Source organism: Ovis canadensis, chromosome 13 (assembly GCF_042477335.2).
Source record: "Ovis canadensis isolate MfBH-ARS-UI-01 breed Bighorn chromosome 13, ARS-UI_OviCan_v2, whole genome shotgun sequence".
In the NCBI taxonomy this organism is placed as follows: Eukaryota; Metazoa; Chordata; class Mammalia; order Artiodactyla; family Bovidae; genus Ovis; species Ovis canadensis.
The window spans coordinates 47,529,091-47,547,888 of NC_091257.1; the positions used below are offsets into that span (position 1 = coordinate 47,529,091).

At 38.5% G+C, this 18,798-nt stretch overlaps 1 protein-coding gene across 8 annotated transcripts in view; it reads left to right on the forward strand.

The window, feature by feature from the left end:
- CACNB2 (calcium voltage-gated channel auxiliary subunit beta 2) overlaps nt 1-18,798 on the forward strand; it is a 415,600-nt gene that overhangs the window by 206,077 nt on the left and 190,725 nt on the right. For 2 of the 8 annotated variants that reach the window (XM_069547616.1, XM_069547613.1), the window contains exon 1: nt 14,409-14,865. The exons of 4 other annotated variants lie outside the window; for them this stretch is intronic. In XM_069547616.1, coding sequence (XP_069403717.1) covers nt 14,815-14,865 — 51 coding nt within the window. In that variant the 5' untranslated portion in view covers nt 14,409-14,814. Of the gene's footprint in view, nt 1-14,363; nt 14,866-18,798 lie in introns of those variants that run through there. 2 more of the 8 variants (XM_069547612.1, XM_069547615.1) reach the window with 2 other exon arrangements.

Consider the following 18,798-nt stretch of genomic DNA (forward strand, 5'->3'; position numbering starts at 1 on the left):
TTTAGCTGCAGAAACTGGGTCCTGTCAACAACAGTCACTAGTCTCCCCGGGCCACACAGCTGTTCAGCAGAAGAGTCAAGACTCAGCCTAGTTACTTGTGATGTTGACTCTCACTGGCTTCACTCCTGTGCTCATCTTTTTTGCTTTCCGTTTTCAAGATAAATTAGCAGTAGAAGACAAGGGAAACTATCGTTAATTCAAGTAGGATGCTGAAATGGAAAGAAAGAAACTCACTTGTGGAAAGGGAAAAATAAATTGAGAAGTCAGTTGAGGATGAATGAAACATGGTTCTCATCAGCACTACCTTGAGTTAAATGTGGAAATCCAAAATAAATAGTTGATGTAAAGCCTTTCTCTGGGGCAAATGGAGCTTTGAAATCAAAATCACATTCCAGCATGTCTTTGCTCGGTCTGGGTTACCCAAAGTGCAATCTGGTGTTGACCCAGCTCTGTTCTTTCTTGGTCATTTATGCAAGAAGAGCCACGAACAGAAGACGCATGGTATTACCATCAGGGAAAACAGCAGGTGGGACTGCATCAGGACTGTTGAACCATCTAAAGGCATTATATTACACACTGCAAGTCAGTCAGATCCCGTGTAATGTTTAATAGCACAGCCCACTTGAAGAAGTTCTGCCTTTAAAGATGCCCATCTTTCTGTGGAATATGGAGCTTTACTCCTCAAACCATGGGATGCACTTCAGTTTTTAACTTATGCTTCTTCAAGTTAATTCAGTGAGTGGGAAGTAATGATTTTTAAAAGCACTTTCCTAGGCCACCCTCCCTTGAAGACAAAAGAGTCAATTTTCCATGATATTAAATACTGATATTCGAGAACATTCCTGATTTGTTCATTCCATTGGAGATCAGGCCTGGAAATGTATTCTTATGGTATTCCAAAGCACCTGCAGATTTCAGAGTCCAAGTGAAATGACCACAAAAGAGCATGACTGTTATAACAAGAACATGTTTTCTTGTAAGTATATCCATTACGTGTTCATAATAAAAACAGCATAATTCTCTTTCAGTTCATTTCTTTAGTCTCCAGAGTATCAGATGTACTTCACTGCTATCTTGTGGAAATACGCACATCTGGAAATACTTACTTGCTCCCCCAGTGTTTTCTTTAATGACCACATTCGTGTCTGTAGTCTACGAGGGCAGAAGTTTAAGACAATATCTGACCAACTTCCAGGGTTCAGCAGGCTGGGGCCTTTGGAATCAGGATGGAGTGGGAACCTGCAGGGCTGGTTTGAGATTTGGGGCCAGAGGGAACTTGTGTCAAAGACACAAGTGAAGGCAGAGTGGAAATTGAGGATAGATAGGAAGTGCCAAAGGCTGGAAACATGATAGTAGGAATAGATACAAAAAAGAACTTCCTGTGGGGAGCTGATGAGACCTCATAGCCAGTTCTGAAAAGAGAACCTAAAAAGATCCAGGGCACCTGGAAACAGGCTGTGTCATGGAAATCTCTATACAGCCATCTAAGGATATTAAAAGGCGTCATGTGCTAGGTTTCATGATATGAATTCAAGAGCAAAGAGAATTCAAGGTTGAAAGACTGAACAAGGAATGATGAAAGTAGCCGAGAAAACAGGAGAAAATACCTGGCCCTGAAGCACTGGTTTCCTACCTTGGCTGCGTGGTAGAATCACCTGGGGAACTTTGAAATCTCTACCTACCCATGTTGCATCCCAGATCAATTAAGTCAGACTCTCAGGGGGGGTGGGATGGAGGCACCAGTATAACTTAAAGCTCCCCAGAGATTCCACTTTGTAACACGGCTGAGAAACAGTGGGAGTGTGTACCTGGTCCTTTTGGCTTGGATTATCCACTTACATATCATACACAATGTAATTGACAGGCTAACCACTATTATACTTGAAAATACTCAAGTCATACTTATGTGGTTGGTCTACACATAATGCTTAAGGAGTTCTGCTAACTAGGTCTCAAAACATATCAAAGACTGGGACTTTTTTTAAGAAACAGCTCATTCTGCCACCCTAATTTAAAAGGAGTGTATATCCTGGGGAAAAAAAAAACTCTAATTTGAAAAGATATTTGCACCCCAGTGTTCACTGCAACATTATTTACAATAGCTAAGACATGGAAACAATTCAAGTGCCCATCAACAGATGAATGGCTTATGAAGATGTGGTGTGTGTGTGGGTGTGTGTATTGTTCTTTAGTCACTCAGTCATGTCTAACACTTTTGTGACCCTGCGGACTGTAGCCTGCCAGGCTCCTCCATCCATGGGATTTTCCAGGCAAGAACACTGCAGTGGGCTCCATTTCCTTCTCCAGGGGATCTTCCCAGCCAAGGGATTGAACCCATGTCTCCTGCATTGCAGACTGCTTCTTTATCACTGAGTCACTGGGGAAGTCATATAAATACATATTACTTATAAATATATAAATCATGAGAAAAAATGAAATAATGCCATTTGTAGCAACATGGGTGGACCTAGAGAATATTATACTTAGTGAAGTAAGTCAGGTAAAGTTAGACAAACACAATATTTTATCACTTATATGTGGAATCTAAAAAATAATACAGATGAATCTATAGTCAAAACAGAAACAGACTCACAAACATAGAAAACAAACTTATGGTTACCAAAAGGGGGGAAGGAGGGACAAATTAAGAGTATGCGATTAACAGATATAAACTGCTATACATAAAATCGGAGAAGGCAATGGCACCCCACTCCAGTACTCTTGCCTGGAAAATCCCATGGACGGAGGAGCCTGGTGGGCTGCAGTCCAAGGGGTCGCTAAGAGTCGGGCACGACTGAGCGACTTCATTTTCACTTTTCATTTTCATACATTGGAGAAGGAAACGGCAACCCACTCCAGTATTCTTGGCCTGGAGAATCCCAGGGTCGGGGAGCCTGATGGGCTGCCGTCTGTGGGGTCACACAGAGTCAGACACGACTGAAGTGACTTAGCAGCAGCAGCAGCAGCATACATAAAATAGATAAGCAACAAGGTTTTACTGTAGAACACAGGGAATTATATTCAGTACATTGTAATAATCTATGATGGAATATAATCAGAAAAATTAACTGAATCACTATGTTGTATACCTGAAACTAACACAATATTGTCAATCAACTATAATTAAAAAAAAAAAAAGCCAGTCTGTAATTAGTATTTCACACTAAGACATTTATCCTGAAGAGACTCCTTACACTGATGTAGACCTAGATCTGGGGTACAATGAAATGAATTCTCTGTTATTTGGAGTTAGGCAAGCTGCAGGGCTCCTGACCTACATGTACAAACCAGACCCTAGGTTGGAGATTTGTGATATATGATCTCATTTGATCTTTAGAGTAAAGAAATGTAAAATTCTTCACATCTCCCCAATGCTTATTTTTACAGCATGTCTAGTTTTTCATGTGGTTCTCAGGGGACAGTTTTGACCTCACAGACTTTCTGAGATGGAGTCTCAGGGTCCTCAGATGCCGCTTGGAGAACCACTGACTGGAAGAATGTGCATCTTGAAAGCAGTCAGGACTCCTAATCCACACATAGAAATAGTTTCCAGTTTTCACTCCTGGTAGATCTCTGTGCTCTTTCATTCACTTGCAAGGATTTTATTTTTGTTTTTGATTGCCTTTCTGATCTATTCTTCACTCAGCTGTGGTCCAGGATACGTTCACGTTAAATGTGTGTATTCTGAGCCATTTAGAAATAAATACTGTTGATGTGGATACACAACCGTGCTACTAAAGAGAATGATAAACACTCAGGAGAAAGAAAAGTTTGCCCAAATAAAGTCCAAAGCAGTTGTTCATCACATTTTGAAACATGAAGGGTTCTGCTTATAATACATCCCAGAATTCCACAAACAAAACAAATAGTCTCAAGTTTTTCTTTTCAAAAAAGCGAAAAATTAATCTTGCCTATCGTGTTTTTAAAACGTGATTGGAATATATTCTTTTCTTGGAGATGGTTCTCCTAAGTCACCTCTTACTATAAAAATAATGGAGTGGGGGAAATATAAGTTTAAAAAATAGATGTTTGTAGTCAAAATCAGGAAGTAAACAATTACATTATTGTGATTCACGTGAATTTACGTCCAGAAAGTAGGATTAGTTTCTCTACTTCACTGGAGAATTAGTAAAATGAAATCACATGGTAAGAACTATTCATGTAAGCTCTTAATCTTATTTTTAGCAGTCTTATAATTCATTTTAGTTGTATTCATTTAAGTGTAGTTGATTTATAGTGTTGTGTTAATTTCTGCTGTACATCAAAGTGACTCAGTTCTACACATATATACATACTTTTTCGTACGTATTTTTGTAGTACCTTTATCCTGAATTCATTGTTTACTCCAGGTCTGTTTTGTTTATTTTATTGTGTTGAATTCATAAATTTGTGCTTTTAAAATGTAGAGGTTCATAGAGAGTAGAATGGTAGTTGCCAGGGACTGAGGGACGGGATAATAGGATGAAAGGGTACAAATTTTCAGCTCTAAGATGAATAAGGTCTGGATTCTAATGTAATCATGGTGACTATAGTTGAAAACACTGTATTGTATAATTGAAATTTCTTCAGTGAGTAGAACATAAATGTTCTCATGCCCCTCCAAAAAAAAAAGAGGTAAATATGAGAGATAATAATTGATTAACTTGGAGGAAATCCTTTCATAATATATTCAGTGGTGTATATCTTGGCTCTAATGAATAGTGCTGCATTGAACATTGATGTGCAGCCTAAGTCTCCATCCATAGATGAATGGATCAAGAAGATATGGGTGTATGTACAATGGAATATTGCTCTGCCATAAAAAATAAAATCTTGCCATATGTGACATGACGGCTGGATAAATTAGAAGATATTACACTAAGTGAAATAAGTCAGGCAGAGGAAAATAAATACTGTATGATGGCATTGCTATGTGAGATCTGAAAAACAAAAGAAAAACAGACTAAATACAGAGAGCAAACCAGTGGTTATCAGGGGATGGGAATAGGGGCTGGGGAAATAGATGAAGGGAATTAAGAAGTACAAATCTCCAGTTATAAAATAAGTAGGCCACAAGGATGTAAAATACGGCATAAGGTATATGGCCAATAAGATTATAATAACTTTATATGGGGACAGATAGTTACTAGACTTATTGTGGTGGTCACCACTTCATAATATATAAATGTCAAATCACTATATAGAATACCTGAAAATAACATAATATTGCATGTTGACTACATTTCAATTAAAAAGTATGTGTATGTCAAATCACCAAGATATACAATTTCAATATCTTACAATTTTACACATCAATTATATGTAGTAAAACTGGAATTTTTAAAGAATTCCAGGTTCTTTTTAATGATAACATAAATAACTCATTAAAATAACATTCAATATTTAATACTTAAAATGTTTGACAGGCTCCATATGGGTATATATTATATAATTGAATGCAAATGTAATTAGATATCAAGTATACTCCTTTCTGGATAAGGCAATGGCACCCCACTCCAGTATTGTTGCCTGGAAAATCCCATGGACGGAGGAGCCTGGTAGGCTGCAGTCCATGGGGTCGCTAAGAGTCGGATGACTGAGCGACTTCCCTTTCACTTTTCACTTTCATGCATTGGAGAAGGAAATGGCAACCCACTCCAGTGTTCTTGCCTGGAGAATCACGGGGACGGGGGAGCCTGATGGGCTGCCATCTCTGGGGTTGCACAGAGTCGGACACGACTGAAGCGACTTAGCAGCAGCAGCAGCATACTCCTTTCAGAATTCACTATGGCAACAGCTTTGTTGTTCAGTCAGTCAGCATTGTCCGACTCTTTGCAACCCCATGGACTGCAGCATGCCAGGCTTCCTTGTCATTTACCCATCTCCCGGAGCTTGCTCAAACTCCTGTCCATTGAGTCAGTGATGCCATCCAACCATCTCATCCTCTGTTGTCCCTTTCTCCTGCCTTCAATCTTTCCCAGCAACAGGGTCTTTTCTAATGAGTCAGCTCATGAATATTCAGGGTTGATTTCCTTTAGGATTGACTGGTTTCATCTCCTTGAAGACCAAGGGACTCTCAAGAATCTTCACCAACACCACAGTTGAAAAGCATCAATTCTTTAATGCTCAGCCTTCTTTAGGGTACAACTCTCACATCCATACATGACTACTGAAAATGGCAACAGCGTTAGTTTAAATGAAAACTAGATGAAAATTAACCAATCAAATATTAGTTATTTCCAACTAATTTTTTTATCCTATTGTGAATGCCCTACAGATTATCATTAGCAGCTCTGAGAATATTACATAAAGACTTTTTCATTGAACATGTTTACTAGAATAATAGTTTTAGAATTGTTCACAGTGGGACAAAGTGATTAACCTCTAATTTGAGTAACCAGTTGAACAAGCTCTTTTTGCACTGGAAGACTCTGACTTCTTGCTCAAGTCACCTAACCAGTCAGTTCATGGCAGCAGAGTGGAAACTCAGTTCTCCTGGCTCTGAGTCTAGTGTACTCTTCATTGTCCTGACTGTAAATCCAGGTTTAACTGGCCTGTGGACCGGATGGTGACTCTAACAACAATAAGAGAGTGTGTGCATGGTGGGGACATTAAAGCTGAAACTAGCGTGGTTGATGAGCTATAAATTCTACCCTTATCCCAGTGTGAAGGCCAACATGGTGTAAAAATCATTGTATAAGATGCCCTCAACTATTGCAGTTGCTCTAAAGAAAATCAAATAGGGTAAAGTGAGAGTTAGCAGTTGCACCTCAGTCTCAGAGGTTGGGGGCTTCTTCAAAGAGATGAGTTTTGAAGTGAGACTTGAGTGATGTAAGATGGAGGCAGCCAGGCTCATGTCAACAGGGAAAGCTTTCCGAGCAGCTGCAGAGCAAGTGCAGAGCCCTGACACAGGCACGTGCTTGGTGTGGCCTGTGGACAGAAGGAAGGCCAGGGTGGCAGCAGCGTGGCAGGGAAAGGGCAGAGTGAGGGGCCCTGAGGACAGGGATGTGGCCAGAAGCCCGTTCTCACCAAGCCATGAACACTATGGCTTTATCAGTTGAGATGAGAAGCTACTAGGAGATTTTTAAGCAGCAGAGTGAGAGAAGCAAATCCATGCTTTAAAAAAAGAGACCATTTGGCTTCTCTCTCGGGATCAGACAGCAACCCTGCCATGAATCAGGGATTCTCTCTAAGGAAGTCAAGAGACAGGTAATGAAGATTGGCCGCCAGGGTGGACAGGACTCGCTGATAAGTTTTTGGTCTGGATCACAGGAGGGGCTCTGGGTTCTTTTCATCCTAATGTGCGAGACTGCCCATGTAGGGGAAGAATTAGTAGTTCTTTTAGAAGTACATAAGACTCTTAAAAAGATTCATCAACATGGGAAGGTTGGCATCAATCCAAGAGCCTGGAACTCAGAGGCTTGAATATTTTGGACCACACCTCACAGAAACTGAAAGAAGGGGTTCCAGGAGTGGGAAGTAATGATTCCTTTAACACAGGTGAGAAGTGGAAATTTCAGGGGGAAAATCCATAAGATAGCAAGACAAAGAAGGGCTGGGGAAAGAGGATTGGGAAATGAGACCAGAGTGGGTATCTCAAAACAGTAGGGAAGAAAACCAACATGTAACATAACCTTCCTAATCCCCCAGGACACACCTCACAGCAAATAATACAAAGACAGTTGTATTGAGGGGAAATATTGAAACATTAAATATAATACATTGATTTACATAGATCCATTTGACTACTATAGTCATTTTTCTTTTTTCCTGTTTAATTTCTTTTAATTTTTATACATTTTAAAGGCTAATTTCCATTTGCAATTGTTATAAAATATTGGCTGTATTCTTCATGTTGTACAATACATCTTTGAGTCTGTCTTACACCCAGTAGTCTGTACCTCCACCTCCCTCACCCCTGTAATGCCCCACCACTGGTAACTACTTTTTTTTTTTTTTTGTATTTCTCAGTCTGCTTCTTTTGGGTTGTATCACTAATCTTTTTTTATTTTTTGTATTCCACATATAAGTGAGATCATATAATATTTGTCTTTTGCTGTCTCATTTCACTTAGCATAACACCCTCCAAGTCCATCAGTGTTGCTGCATGTGGCATTATTTCATCCTTTTTAATAGCTGAGTAATATTCCATTTTATATACATATCACATCTTCTTTATCCTTTCTCCTGTTGATAGGCACTTATGTTGCTGCCATGTCTTGGCTATTGTAAATAATGCCAGCAGCTTTTCTTTCATCTTTAACCATGGAAAGACATTTAATGAAATGAAAAGAGAGTTTTACAATATTAAATGCAGATTGCAAGTACCGAAAAATTACAAACTATACCTTTTCAAGGTCAAATTTACAATGGAACAGAACCATGAAGGTATAAAGAGGTCAGAGGGTCCTCAAAATACCCTCTTCCCTTCCATTATTCCTAGAATTGTTCAAAGTGGCAGCTTTGACTTAAAGTTACTGGGGCTTCTCATTAATAACAATACTCAAGGATATTTTCAAGTATATCTTATCTAGTCACAAGGCAAACAGGAAGATGGATGCTGCAGGAGAGAGTCCCTTTCAGTTTTTGTAGTCAGTTGGTTGTCATATGTTTGAAATTAACACATCTCTAAAAGGAAGGAGAAGGATGAGATGGCTGGATGGCATCACTGACTCGATGGACGTGAATCTGAGTGAACTCCGGGAGTTGGTGATGGACAGGGAGGCCTGGTGTGCTACAATTCATGGGATCGCAAAGAGTCGGACCCGACTGAGCGACTGAACTGAACTGAAAAGGAAGTTGTTTAGCTAGTGTAAATTCTTAACTAGTGATAAAGTCTGTGGAAAAAAGACAGCTATTTTATCAAAGAGGAAAAAGGGGTAAGAAACCAGGTGAGTTCTTACTGCTAAATTTTTTATGAAATAAAAAGAGAGGGCCTTTATGTAAGCGGCTCTGATTTAAATGAAGATTTTCCTTTCATTGGCATTTATATGAATTGGGATTTAGAAGAATAAAATCTGAAAAAGGAAATTCAGTAGTACCACTATTCGGGTTAAATAGTATCGTTTTGGAACAAAATTGCTTTGCTCTAGCTTACCTTCTTCTCTATCAGTAACCAGTAGCTCTGTTAGAATTGTCCCATGAAGTAAAAAAATAAAATAAAATTTATTAGTAATACAACTATATTCCAATAAATATTTTTTAAAATGTATTAGTAGCAACTTAGATGGAAGGAAAACTCAGTTGTGGATGTGACTTTTCCCGTTTCTGTTTTTCAGTCTTTGTTTACTATGACATTTGGAATTGTTTCCTATTTTTACTTCTTAAGAAAACCATGTGTTTGGCTGTTATTTACAAAAAACACATGTGAGGTTTAGAGTATCCACACATGCTAGAGATTTGTTTTGCTGTTATGATTCACTGTCTGGTTAATGCATACCATAATTATCCATATTTGTGCACATATCATGGCCATTTGTAATCAAAGACGATGCTATTGAAGGCATAAACTCTAAACTGGGGTGTGATCAAGGGAATTTTTTTTTTTCACAATCCTTGCTGGTTAGGTAAACAGTCTGGACTTTGAAGTCTGGAGCTGCCATTTGAAATATGTGACCTCTAGAATTCTGTTTTGTTTTTTTTTTTTTTTGTCTCCTGGCAACAAAACATATTTATCCTTTGGCCACTACCTCCTCATCCAGAAAGGTCTGCTGCTGTTTTAAAGTTTAAAACAACACATGGGAAAGTTGTCTCAGAATGAGGATTTGGTGCAACCGAAGCCATCCTCCAAGGCTTTTCTGTTTACGTAGACAGGCAGTAACAATTGGGAATACAAATACAGCAATAAAAAGAACCCTTCTCTTGGCAGATGAGCAAGCGTGCCTCTTTAGTTATAAAAATAGCACTCAAGGAGTTCTCTGGTTAAAATGTCATTTTCATTAAGCTTTTTTCACAGTGTAGCAAAGACTTGGAGGTCAAGTTGAGGGTGCGGTGGAAGGAGACTGGAAGGCACAGTATTAGGGATGTGCCTGCCAGTTAGGACTGCAGAAACTTCAGGGCCTTCCATCTGAAATCTGACACCAAGCAACTTCAGTCATCTCTGGGGGCTCCTCTCATAGAGAATCATAGAATAACCGGGCACTTGGCTGAGCTCCCAGGAGCTGTTCTGGAGCTACCGCACGCACAGCGGTCTCTTCTCCTGCCCCTCCCTGCAGCACCCGCCCCCCACCTGCCCCTGGCATTTAGGCAACCTGACAATACGAATGGAATCTCACATCATGTCTTGGGTTATAACTTAAAGTCCTTCCTATCCATGGCATTGATGCAGAGGGCACCTTCAAGTTACTCAAACTCAGCACGATTGCCGCATTGAGCTGGATAAATCTTTGTTGTAGGGGGTGACCCGGGCATTGTCACATCCTTGGCTTCCATCCACACCACCCCCCATGTGGCAATGTTTCTTAGTCATTGCTAAATGTCCCCTGGGGAGTGAAATCACTCCCAGTTGAGAACCATTGACTTATAGGAAGGAAAACGAATATTTATTTTGCATTTCTGATTATGTCAGATACAGACTCAATGTTTTATGTAATCCTGAGCATTATCTTTTGAAGTCTAACCTCCTTTTCAAAGATTGGGAACCTGAGGGGTGGCAAGGATGGTGTGGTGGTGGTGTTTTTATTTTTTTTAATTTTGGGTTCTCTTTTTATTTTCCAGTACCCAACAATGAAAATGCATTATAACCAAAGAAATTCTCAGTGACTCCTGTTAATTTTTGCCTTAATTATCCCCAGGCCTGTTTTTTCATTCTCAATAGTCTGTCATTGATGCTTGAACTTCTTCCCTAATATCTCTTCCTCAGCTTCTCTCTTCTTCTTCTTCCCAGAGATTACAAGAAAATACCCCTCAATCCCATTTTGAAAGCAAGAAAGAGAAATCCGAGTTAGTGTGTGAAAAGAATGCTATAAGAAGATACTGCTGCTTAGTATTAGAAAGTTTATCAGTGCTTAGAAAGGGTTTGAAATCCTTGTATGCCTCATTCAGAATTTCCATACCTTCAGTTCAGTTCAGTTCAGTCGCTCAGTCATGTCCAACTCTTTGTGACCCCATGAATCGCAGCACACCAGGCCTCCCTGTCCGTCACCAACTCCCGGAGTTCACTCAGATTCACGTCCATCGAGTCAGTGATGCCATCCAGCCATCTCATCCTCTGTCATCCCCTTCTCCTCCTGCCCCCAATCCCTCCCAGCATCAAAGTCTTTTCCAATGAGTCAACTCATACCTTACCTTCCTCTTATTCAAACGCCACTTGTCTTTTGCTTGCCTGGCATCAATATTCAGTAAATATTTTTCCATTGTGGTGGCATTTTAGCAGCACGATATACTAACGTGGGGCCAGATGTGGAAAGCAAGCCATCATGTTTGCCACTGTCAGAAAATAAACTGTTTCAAGTTGAAAACTGGTGTCCAAGTATAATTTCCAAAAAATTTTAGATTGTTTCTCTCAAACAGAGAATGAATATGAGATGATGGTGTTTTTGACATTCATTGAGGAAACCAGCAGGACGGTAAAGTCCATTTAAAGGATTATGGGAGAGACAGGGTACTTATAGCTATTGAAAGAAAAAACACTGGGCTAAGATTATTAAATTAGATACAAAACTGGTTAATGCTGTGCAGGGCAAAGAAATGAAAATTCGAGGTGTTTATCTTTTATGCAGAAATCATTAGCAGTAGACAAATTCACTGCTGGACAAGTTATTTGCATTTCTGTCCGTTTCCTACGTGTTAATATCTGCCCTCACAGAGACACAAAATATCCCAATCTATAGTAACTACTCAAGTTTCTAATTTCCCTAGAAAGTTAGATAATCCTTGGTTGCCTGTTAAATACTTAAAACTTTTTTTTTAAGGTGGGAAAAGTAATAAAAACCTATTGTAGAAAGTTTTAAAACTACTAATTTTTTAAAGAGGAGAGAAAATAACCATGCTCAAAACCACTACCCAGATGCAGCCACTATGAATAGAATTCATATGTTCCCTTACAACTTTTTTTTAAAATTTTGGCTGCTCTGAGTCTTCATTGCCGTGGGTGAGTTCTCTAGTTGTGCATTCCAGCTTGGTTGCCCCATAGCATATGGGATTTTAGTTCTCCGACCAGGAATAGAACCTGAGTCCCCTGCATTGGAAGAAGGATTCTTAACCACTGGACCAATGGGGAAGTCCCCTCCTTTCAACATTTTTCCTAAATATTTTTAACAGTGGAGTAATTAATGTGAAAAAAAATATCAGGCTATTTTTTATCTTTTCCTTACTAACAAAGATCATGTCCTATCCTATCTATGATTTTAACGTCTCTATAATAATCTGGCCTTTGTTGTATCATGATCCTTTTCACTTTTTCCTAATTCATTTCTTTATTATGAACTTTTTCAGAATATAAAATAATGCAGACAGCAATATAATGACCAGTGGTACAGATCCAAACTAGTTTAAGAGAGAAAATATCACTCAGAGAGCTGCCCCTGCCCCCCGTCAGCCCTCCAAATGTCCTCCTGTCCAGATGGAACCACTCTTCTGGGTTTGGTACTTATTTTCATATTTATCTTTATATTTGTAGCTCATCCATAAAGTATTAGGTTGGCCAAAAAGTTCACTTGGGTTTTTTGGTAGCATCTTATAGAAAAACCTAAGTGAGTTTTTTGCCCAACCCAATTAATGGTATTTCTGCATATTTTCAAACCCTGTTCAAATCACATCACAGGTTCTTAAGGTATTAAGGTCCTGAAACTTGGTCTTTTCTCTCCACCTTATGTTTGTGGAGAGTGATCTGTGTACTTAGAATTCAGTCACTTTTAGTGCTGAATACCATCTACAACTGTGTTAACCCCCTTTCCTCTTGAGACACAGTGAGGTTGGTTTCCATTTTTTATTGTAACCCCTGTGTTGCTAGGGACATTCTGCACCTGCACCTCCCTGTGTACCTGTATGAGCACTTCTCTGGGTGCATATTGAGCAATGGAGTGCCTATTAGTGGGCCTGCACATCTGCCTCCTATGGCATTCTACTAAGTCTTTTACATGACTGCACCAACTTATACTCCCACCAACAATGCATAAAAGTCTGGTGGCTCTGCATCAGGGATTGGCAAAACTCTGTGAAGGACTGAATAGGAAAGCTTTTTTTTAAATTAATGTATTTGGTTGTGCCAGTCTTAGTTGCAACGTGCGAGTTCTTAGTGGCAACATGTGGGATCTAGTTCCCTAACCAGGGATCAAACCCATACACACTGCATTGGGAGTGAGGAGGCTTAGCCACTGGACCATCAGGGAAGTCCCCTTAGTAGGGGAGCTTTAAGCCGTGATGAGCGACATGTTCTCTGTCACAGCTATTCAACTCTGCTGTTGTCAGACAAAATCAGCCACGGACAGTTCATAAGTGAATGAGCCTGACGATATTCTAATAAACTTTACCCAAGGACACTGGAATTTGAACTTCGTATCATTTACATGTGTTCCCAAATACAATTTTTCTTTTGATTTTCTTGAACCATTTAAAAGTATAAAACACAGTCTTAGCATGTGGGTTATGCAAACAGACAGCTGAATAGATTTGGAACCCGGTCATAATTTGCCAATCACTGCTTGACATCCTGTCCAAGATCTGGCATTTTAAGACATGTTAAATGTTTCCACTCTACTGAGTATGAAATGATAAATTGTGAATTTAATTTGTACTCCTGATTAGTAGTGAAGTCAAGCATTTTATCGTGTTTATTAGCCATTAGGATTTTCTCTCAATGATTTATCTCTTCATGGGGGTTTTTTTCCCCATATTTTTTAAGATTGTGGGTATTTTATTTATTGACTTACAGGAGTTCTTTCTATTTTCTGGCTGGTAATCCTTTGTTGCATGCTTTGTAAATGTTCTCAGTGTATTGTGGTTACGATTTCACTTTTGAAGGAAATCTTTTGATGAAAAGTTTTAAAATTAAAACTGAATATATCCAAGTGATACTTACTTGACTGTGGAAAAAAAAAATTATATTTTTCATACACATTGAGAATGTGAAAGGTAACCACAAAAGGAAGATACCAGGACTTCCCTGGTGGTCCAGTAGTTAAGGCTTTGTCTTCCAATGCAGGAGATGAGGGTTTGACCCCTGGTCTGGGAACTAAGATCCCACATGCCTCATGGCCAAAAAACCAGAAGATAAACAACAGAAGCAGTGGTGTAACAAATTCAATAGACTTTAAAAATGGTCTGTATTTAAAAAAAAAATCAAAAGGAAGATACCACTTTCTGAGGTGGGAAGAGAGGAAATATTTCTTCACCGGGCGGAAGTAGAATGCGCCTCACTATTACTCCAGACTGTCTTCAGTTCCACTCATTTCCTTGAAGGGAAACAGTTTTGCAACCTGAAGTTCTCTAGTGAAGACAGTGTCTAAGTGCCGATTCGAACCGGGCTGCCCGAAGGCATGCATCTGATCTTCATGAAACGTGACTTGGCTTTCACAAGTTTGCAGGCTTCTCAATTCCAAGCCAGCTGACGTCTTTCAGAGGAGAAAAAGGCCCTCCCCCTTGCGTTAGTTAATTGACTCTGATGGACTCCTCTGGCCGCCTAAGTGGTTCTGGAACAGAGAGCACTGTTGTAATCTGAGGAACTTTCGAAAGTCACCCGGCCAAGACAGCACACCCCCCAAGCCAGCGAGGAAAAAGGAAAGCTGTTGCAATGCTGGTCAGCAAAACAAGACTTGGCTGCCCGGAGCTTTGTTACTGAGTTCTTGCTCCTGTGAAGGCCTCTGGAGAGCTGGGCCCACTTGGAGCTGGGCTGCTATGTTTGACAGACGCCTCATGTCTCCTCAAACTAAGTGCCTTCTTCCTGGGGTAAGCTTGTGGGCAGGGAGGCAGGCCAGATGCACGGTGTGGTTGCAGGAAAACAGGGATGTACCGCCTTGTAAAGGAACTCAAGCAAAAAATCACTCGGTGGCTTCCCTTTTTCAAAGCTTTTCTTATCTAGCCAGAAATGTTGGCATTCACGGTGTGACTACATCAGTGTCCATGGAGTGGAAGCCAGTAAGACTGGAATTTGGTTGTAAAAAGTGTATCTTAGTGAGATCGATTTAGTAGCTGGGGAGAGTGAGAGAGGGAGGCGGAGAAATTTGCTGGAAAATGAAAATGCTTTTTCCAGCTGTAGGCAGTCACTTGTCGCTTCAGGGACAGCCCAGCCACTGAGCTGTTTCTGAGGCTTTTCTATGTAAATCAGAATAATGTGACATCCTATGTGCTTGCAATTTAAGATTTGATTGCCATTTGTCACATTAAAGGTTTTTTTTTTTTAATTTAATGAAGTTCAAAAATGAGAGTCTAATGTTTAAAATATTTAAGCAGAAAGCTTTACCTCGCAAGGATGTGATGTTTGGGCCTTTGGATTTAGTTTAGAACCTTTAAAGTAAAGAGCATATTATTACTAGTCCCCTTCCTGGGAAGGCTTTGGGGAAAATAAGTAAATAATTCTGGAACCCAAATGTGAATTGTATCATGTAAAATTCATAAGGTTACAGATCTCTGTGCAATAGGTTACGAAAATATCATTATAGAATCAATGAAGTACAGCTTGTCGAAAAATTCTTTCTAGGTTACTGCTTTTGTTTCTAATTGTGCCAACCTGTGCTATATTTAATTTCACAGAGGGGGAAAAAAATACTTGCAAAGAAATACCTGTAGTTTGTAAATCATTTGTTTTGGGTTGGAGCATAACAGAAGAGTGGCACAGGCAGTAAGATGCTTTGCTTAACCTACTGGATTTCCATGATCTTTTATTATGCTTCATTTTATTTTTTTAAATAGATTTTAGTGACATACAGCTGATTTGCAGTGTTGTGTTAATTTCTGCTTTAGAGCCAAGCCAGTTTTATATATATATATATACACACACACACACATATATACACACACATATATACACACACACACAGAGTTTTATGTATATATACACACACAGACACATTCTTTTCATATGCTTTTCCATTATGGTTTATCACAGGATGCTGAATATAGTACCCTCTGCTCTACAGTAGGACCTTGTTGTTTATCCATTATATACATATATGTATATATAAAATGTATTTCACTTGAAATTTTCCAGAGATGCAGTTTTCCTTGCTTGTGTTGGCTCTCATTAGACTTTGTGTGCACTTCGGTTATATTTCTTAGGCTGTGGTGTGGCTGGCAATGTGTACACTAATCATAAAGGATTTCTAGGTGTTGGATACTTCACATGTTTTTTAGTTTTTCAAGCACCACCCATGTTTAGTTCAGATTGTTCAATACCTGTTTGTTTTAAAAGACATCTGGAATCATCATTTTCCATAAACTTGCCTGCTTTTTAAGAACATCGTCAGACACTCAAAGCTGCTAAAGTAGTAGTTTCTGCTGAGGAATTCTGTTATAAATTCAAAAAATTATAATCTATAACCCAAACTGCCAAGCACCAAAACTGCCAAATCTATTCCACTGACCATTTTCAATATTTTCATCCATGAAATTGGGTGCAAAAAAAAATTATAGTTTTTAAAATTGGAATGTCAGTCTGTGTGATGCTAGAATAATTACTTGAATAATTTATCTGTTAATCTCATCTCTATCTTGAAGTCTTATGGAGAATCTGCACAAGCATGTTTACCCTTTTAAGATGCTTCCTCTCTCCCAATCCTAGAGTTTTATTTCCTAATGCCTAGTCACTCCTCATTTTAACTAACACTTATGTTTGAATAGGGTTGATAAATACATGGATTTTTGTTTTAATGGTTAACGATTTAAAATAAATCTTTACAAAGACTTTAGAGGATTAAGAGGTATTAACTTCCAATTATGAAATAAATAAGTCACAGGGATATAATAGCACAGGGAATTTAGTCAATATTTTATAATAACTTTCTATGATGTGTAATATATAAATATATTGAATCACTGTGTTGTACAGTTGAAATTAGTATAGTATTTTAAGTTAACTATATTTGAATAAGATCTTCCCAGGTGGCTCAGTGATAAAGATTCTGCCTACCAAAGCAGGAGGCGCGGGTTTGATCCCTGGGTCAGTAGAATCCCCTGGAGGAGGAAATGGCAACCCACTCCAGTATTCTTGCCTCGGAAATCCCATGGACAGAGGAGCCTGGTGGGCTACAGTCCATGGGGTGCCAAGAGTTGGACATAACTTAGTGACTAAACAAAACTTGAATAAATAAAGACTTTATTCTGTTCCCATTTAACACTTTCATCTAGTCATTCCCAAAGTTCCCCAATGACAGTAACTTTTCTTTCAATTCATACAATAAAATAAATGGGTGAGGACTAAATATACGTATATGTATTATAGAATAATTTTTCAGAATGTTGAATAATTTTTTAGAATGTTCCGAAAGCACATTTGGAAATTATACATTTAATACTCACCTTGCATTAAAATAAAATGAGTAAACCAATGCAGTTTGGTAGAGGTAATTACTTTTTCATTGCCAAGGGCAAAAAAATATGACTAGTATTAAGTATACTTTCTATCTCTATGAATTCTGCTATTATTGCATTGTAAGTTCCTTTAACATAATATCCTTTATGACAGCAACATGTGCCATTATTTTTAGACCAAGATAGTCACTCCGTCTGTCTCCTTTCCTTCCTCCAAATAAAAATGATCTCTCAGATTTGTACAGGTCTTTCCATTTATTCAGTTCTGTTACCCGTGATTTCAGCTTTATCTGACTATGATGAAGAGCAAGTGTTTAGAACTCTGCAATGACATACATGAGAAAAGAATCTAAAAAAGATACATATATATGTATAAATTATTCACTTTACTGTACACCTGAAACTAATATAATATTGTTCATCAACTCAGCTCCATTGTAACATGAAAATAAACTGGAAGGATTAAAATGAAAAAGAGCAAATGTTTGTATACAGTGAGACCTGATTTTGGATACTACAGTATCCCCTTAATAACTCTGTGATGTGGCAAGTTTTTTTAATCTTCTCTGAGCCTTGGTTTCATTATCTGTAAAAAAAAAAAATAGGTATAATAATATCTGTGTTTCTAGATATTTTTTTAATATATTTTAATATATTTTTCTAGATTTTTTTTTAATCTCAGTACATATAGACTGTTTAGCATAGCACCTACCCTTATTAAGGGAATGCACATACTCACCTACATTTTCTTCAGTGGCTAATAATAAAAGAATTTAGCTCTGAGATCCCAAAATATGATATCAGGAGAGTCAGCAAGGGAAAGTTATGCATTGTTTCTTGTTTGCATATTAGAAGAAAGATAGAAAGATTAAAGTAAAGATTAAAGTAAATAACAACCCTGTGAAATGAGACTCCTAAATGGATCCAGTACCAGGGGGCGAAGAGGCTAAGTATAAAGCCTCCCAAACTATATGCATATATTTGAGTCCATGTATAATATATGTCAACATCTCCTAGCATTGGAAGATTCTCCAAGTGATGCTCAGCTTCCTAATGGTTCAATAACCAGAGCTCCTGAATGGAAATAAGCCCATGAGAATAAAAAAATATATTGGAGGGTAAATATTCCAAGAAGTCTCATAATTTTTGAACTTTTACTTTATCTTTTTATTTACCTTTTTACTGTTAAGCACTTTTGACGGGGGAAAGGAGCTCTTGTATTCCCATATATTATAAAACTAACAGTGATCTAAGGGTACAGATTTCTGCACCATTTTTCAGGTATAATTTGTATTTAAATGAATGTATAATGTCAGAAAGTCGTGGAGACTAGTATTTGTAAGGATTCTTTAA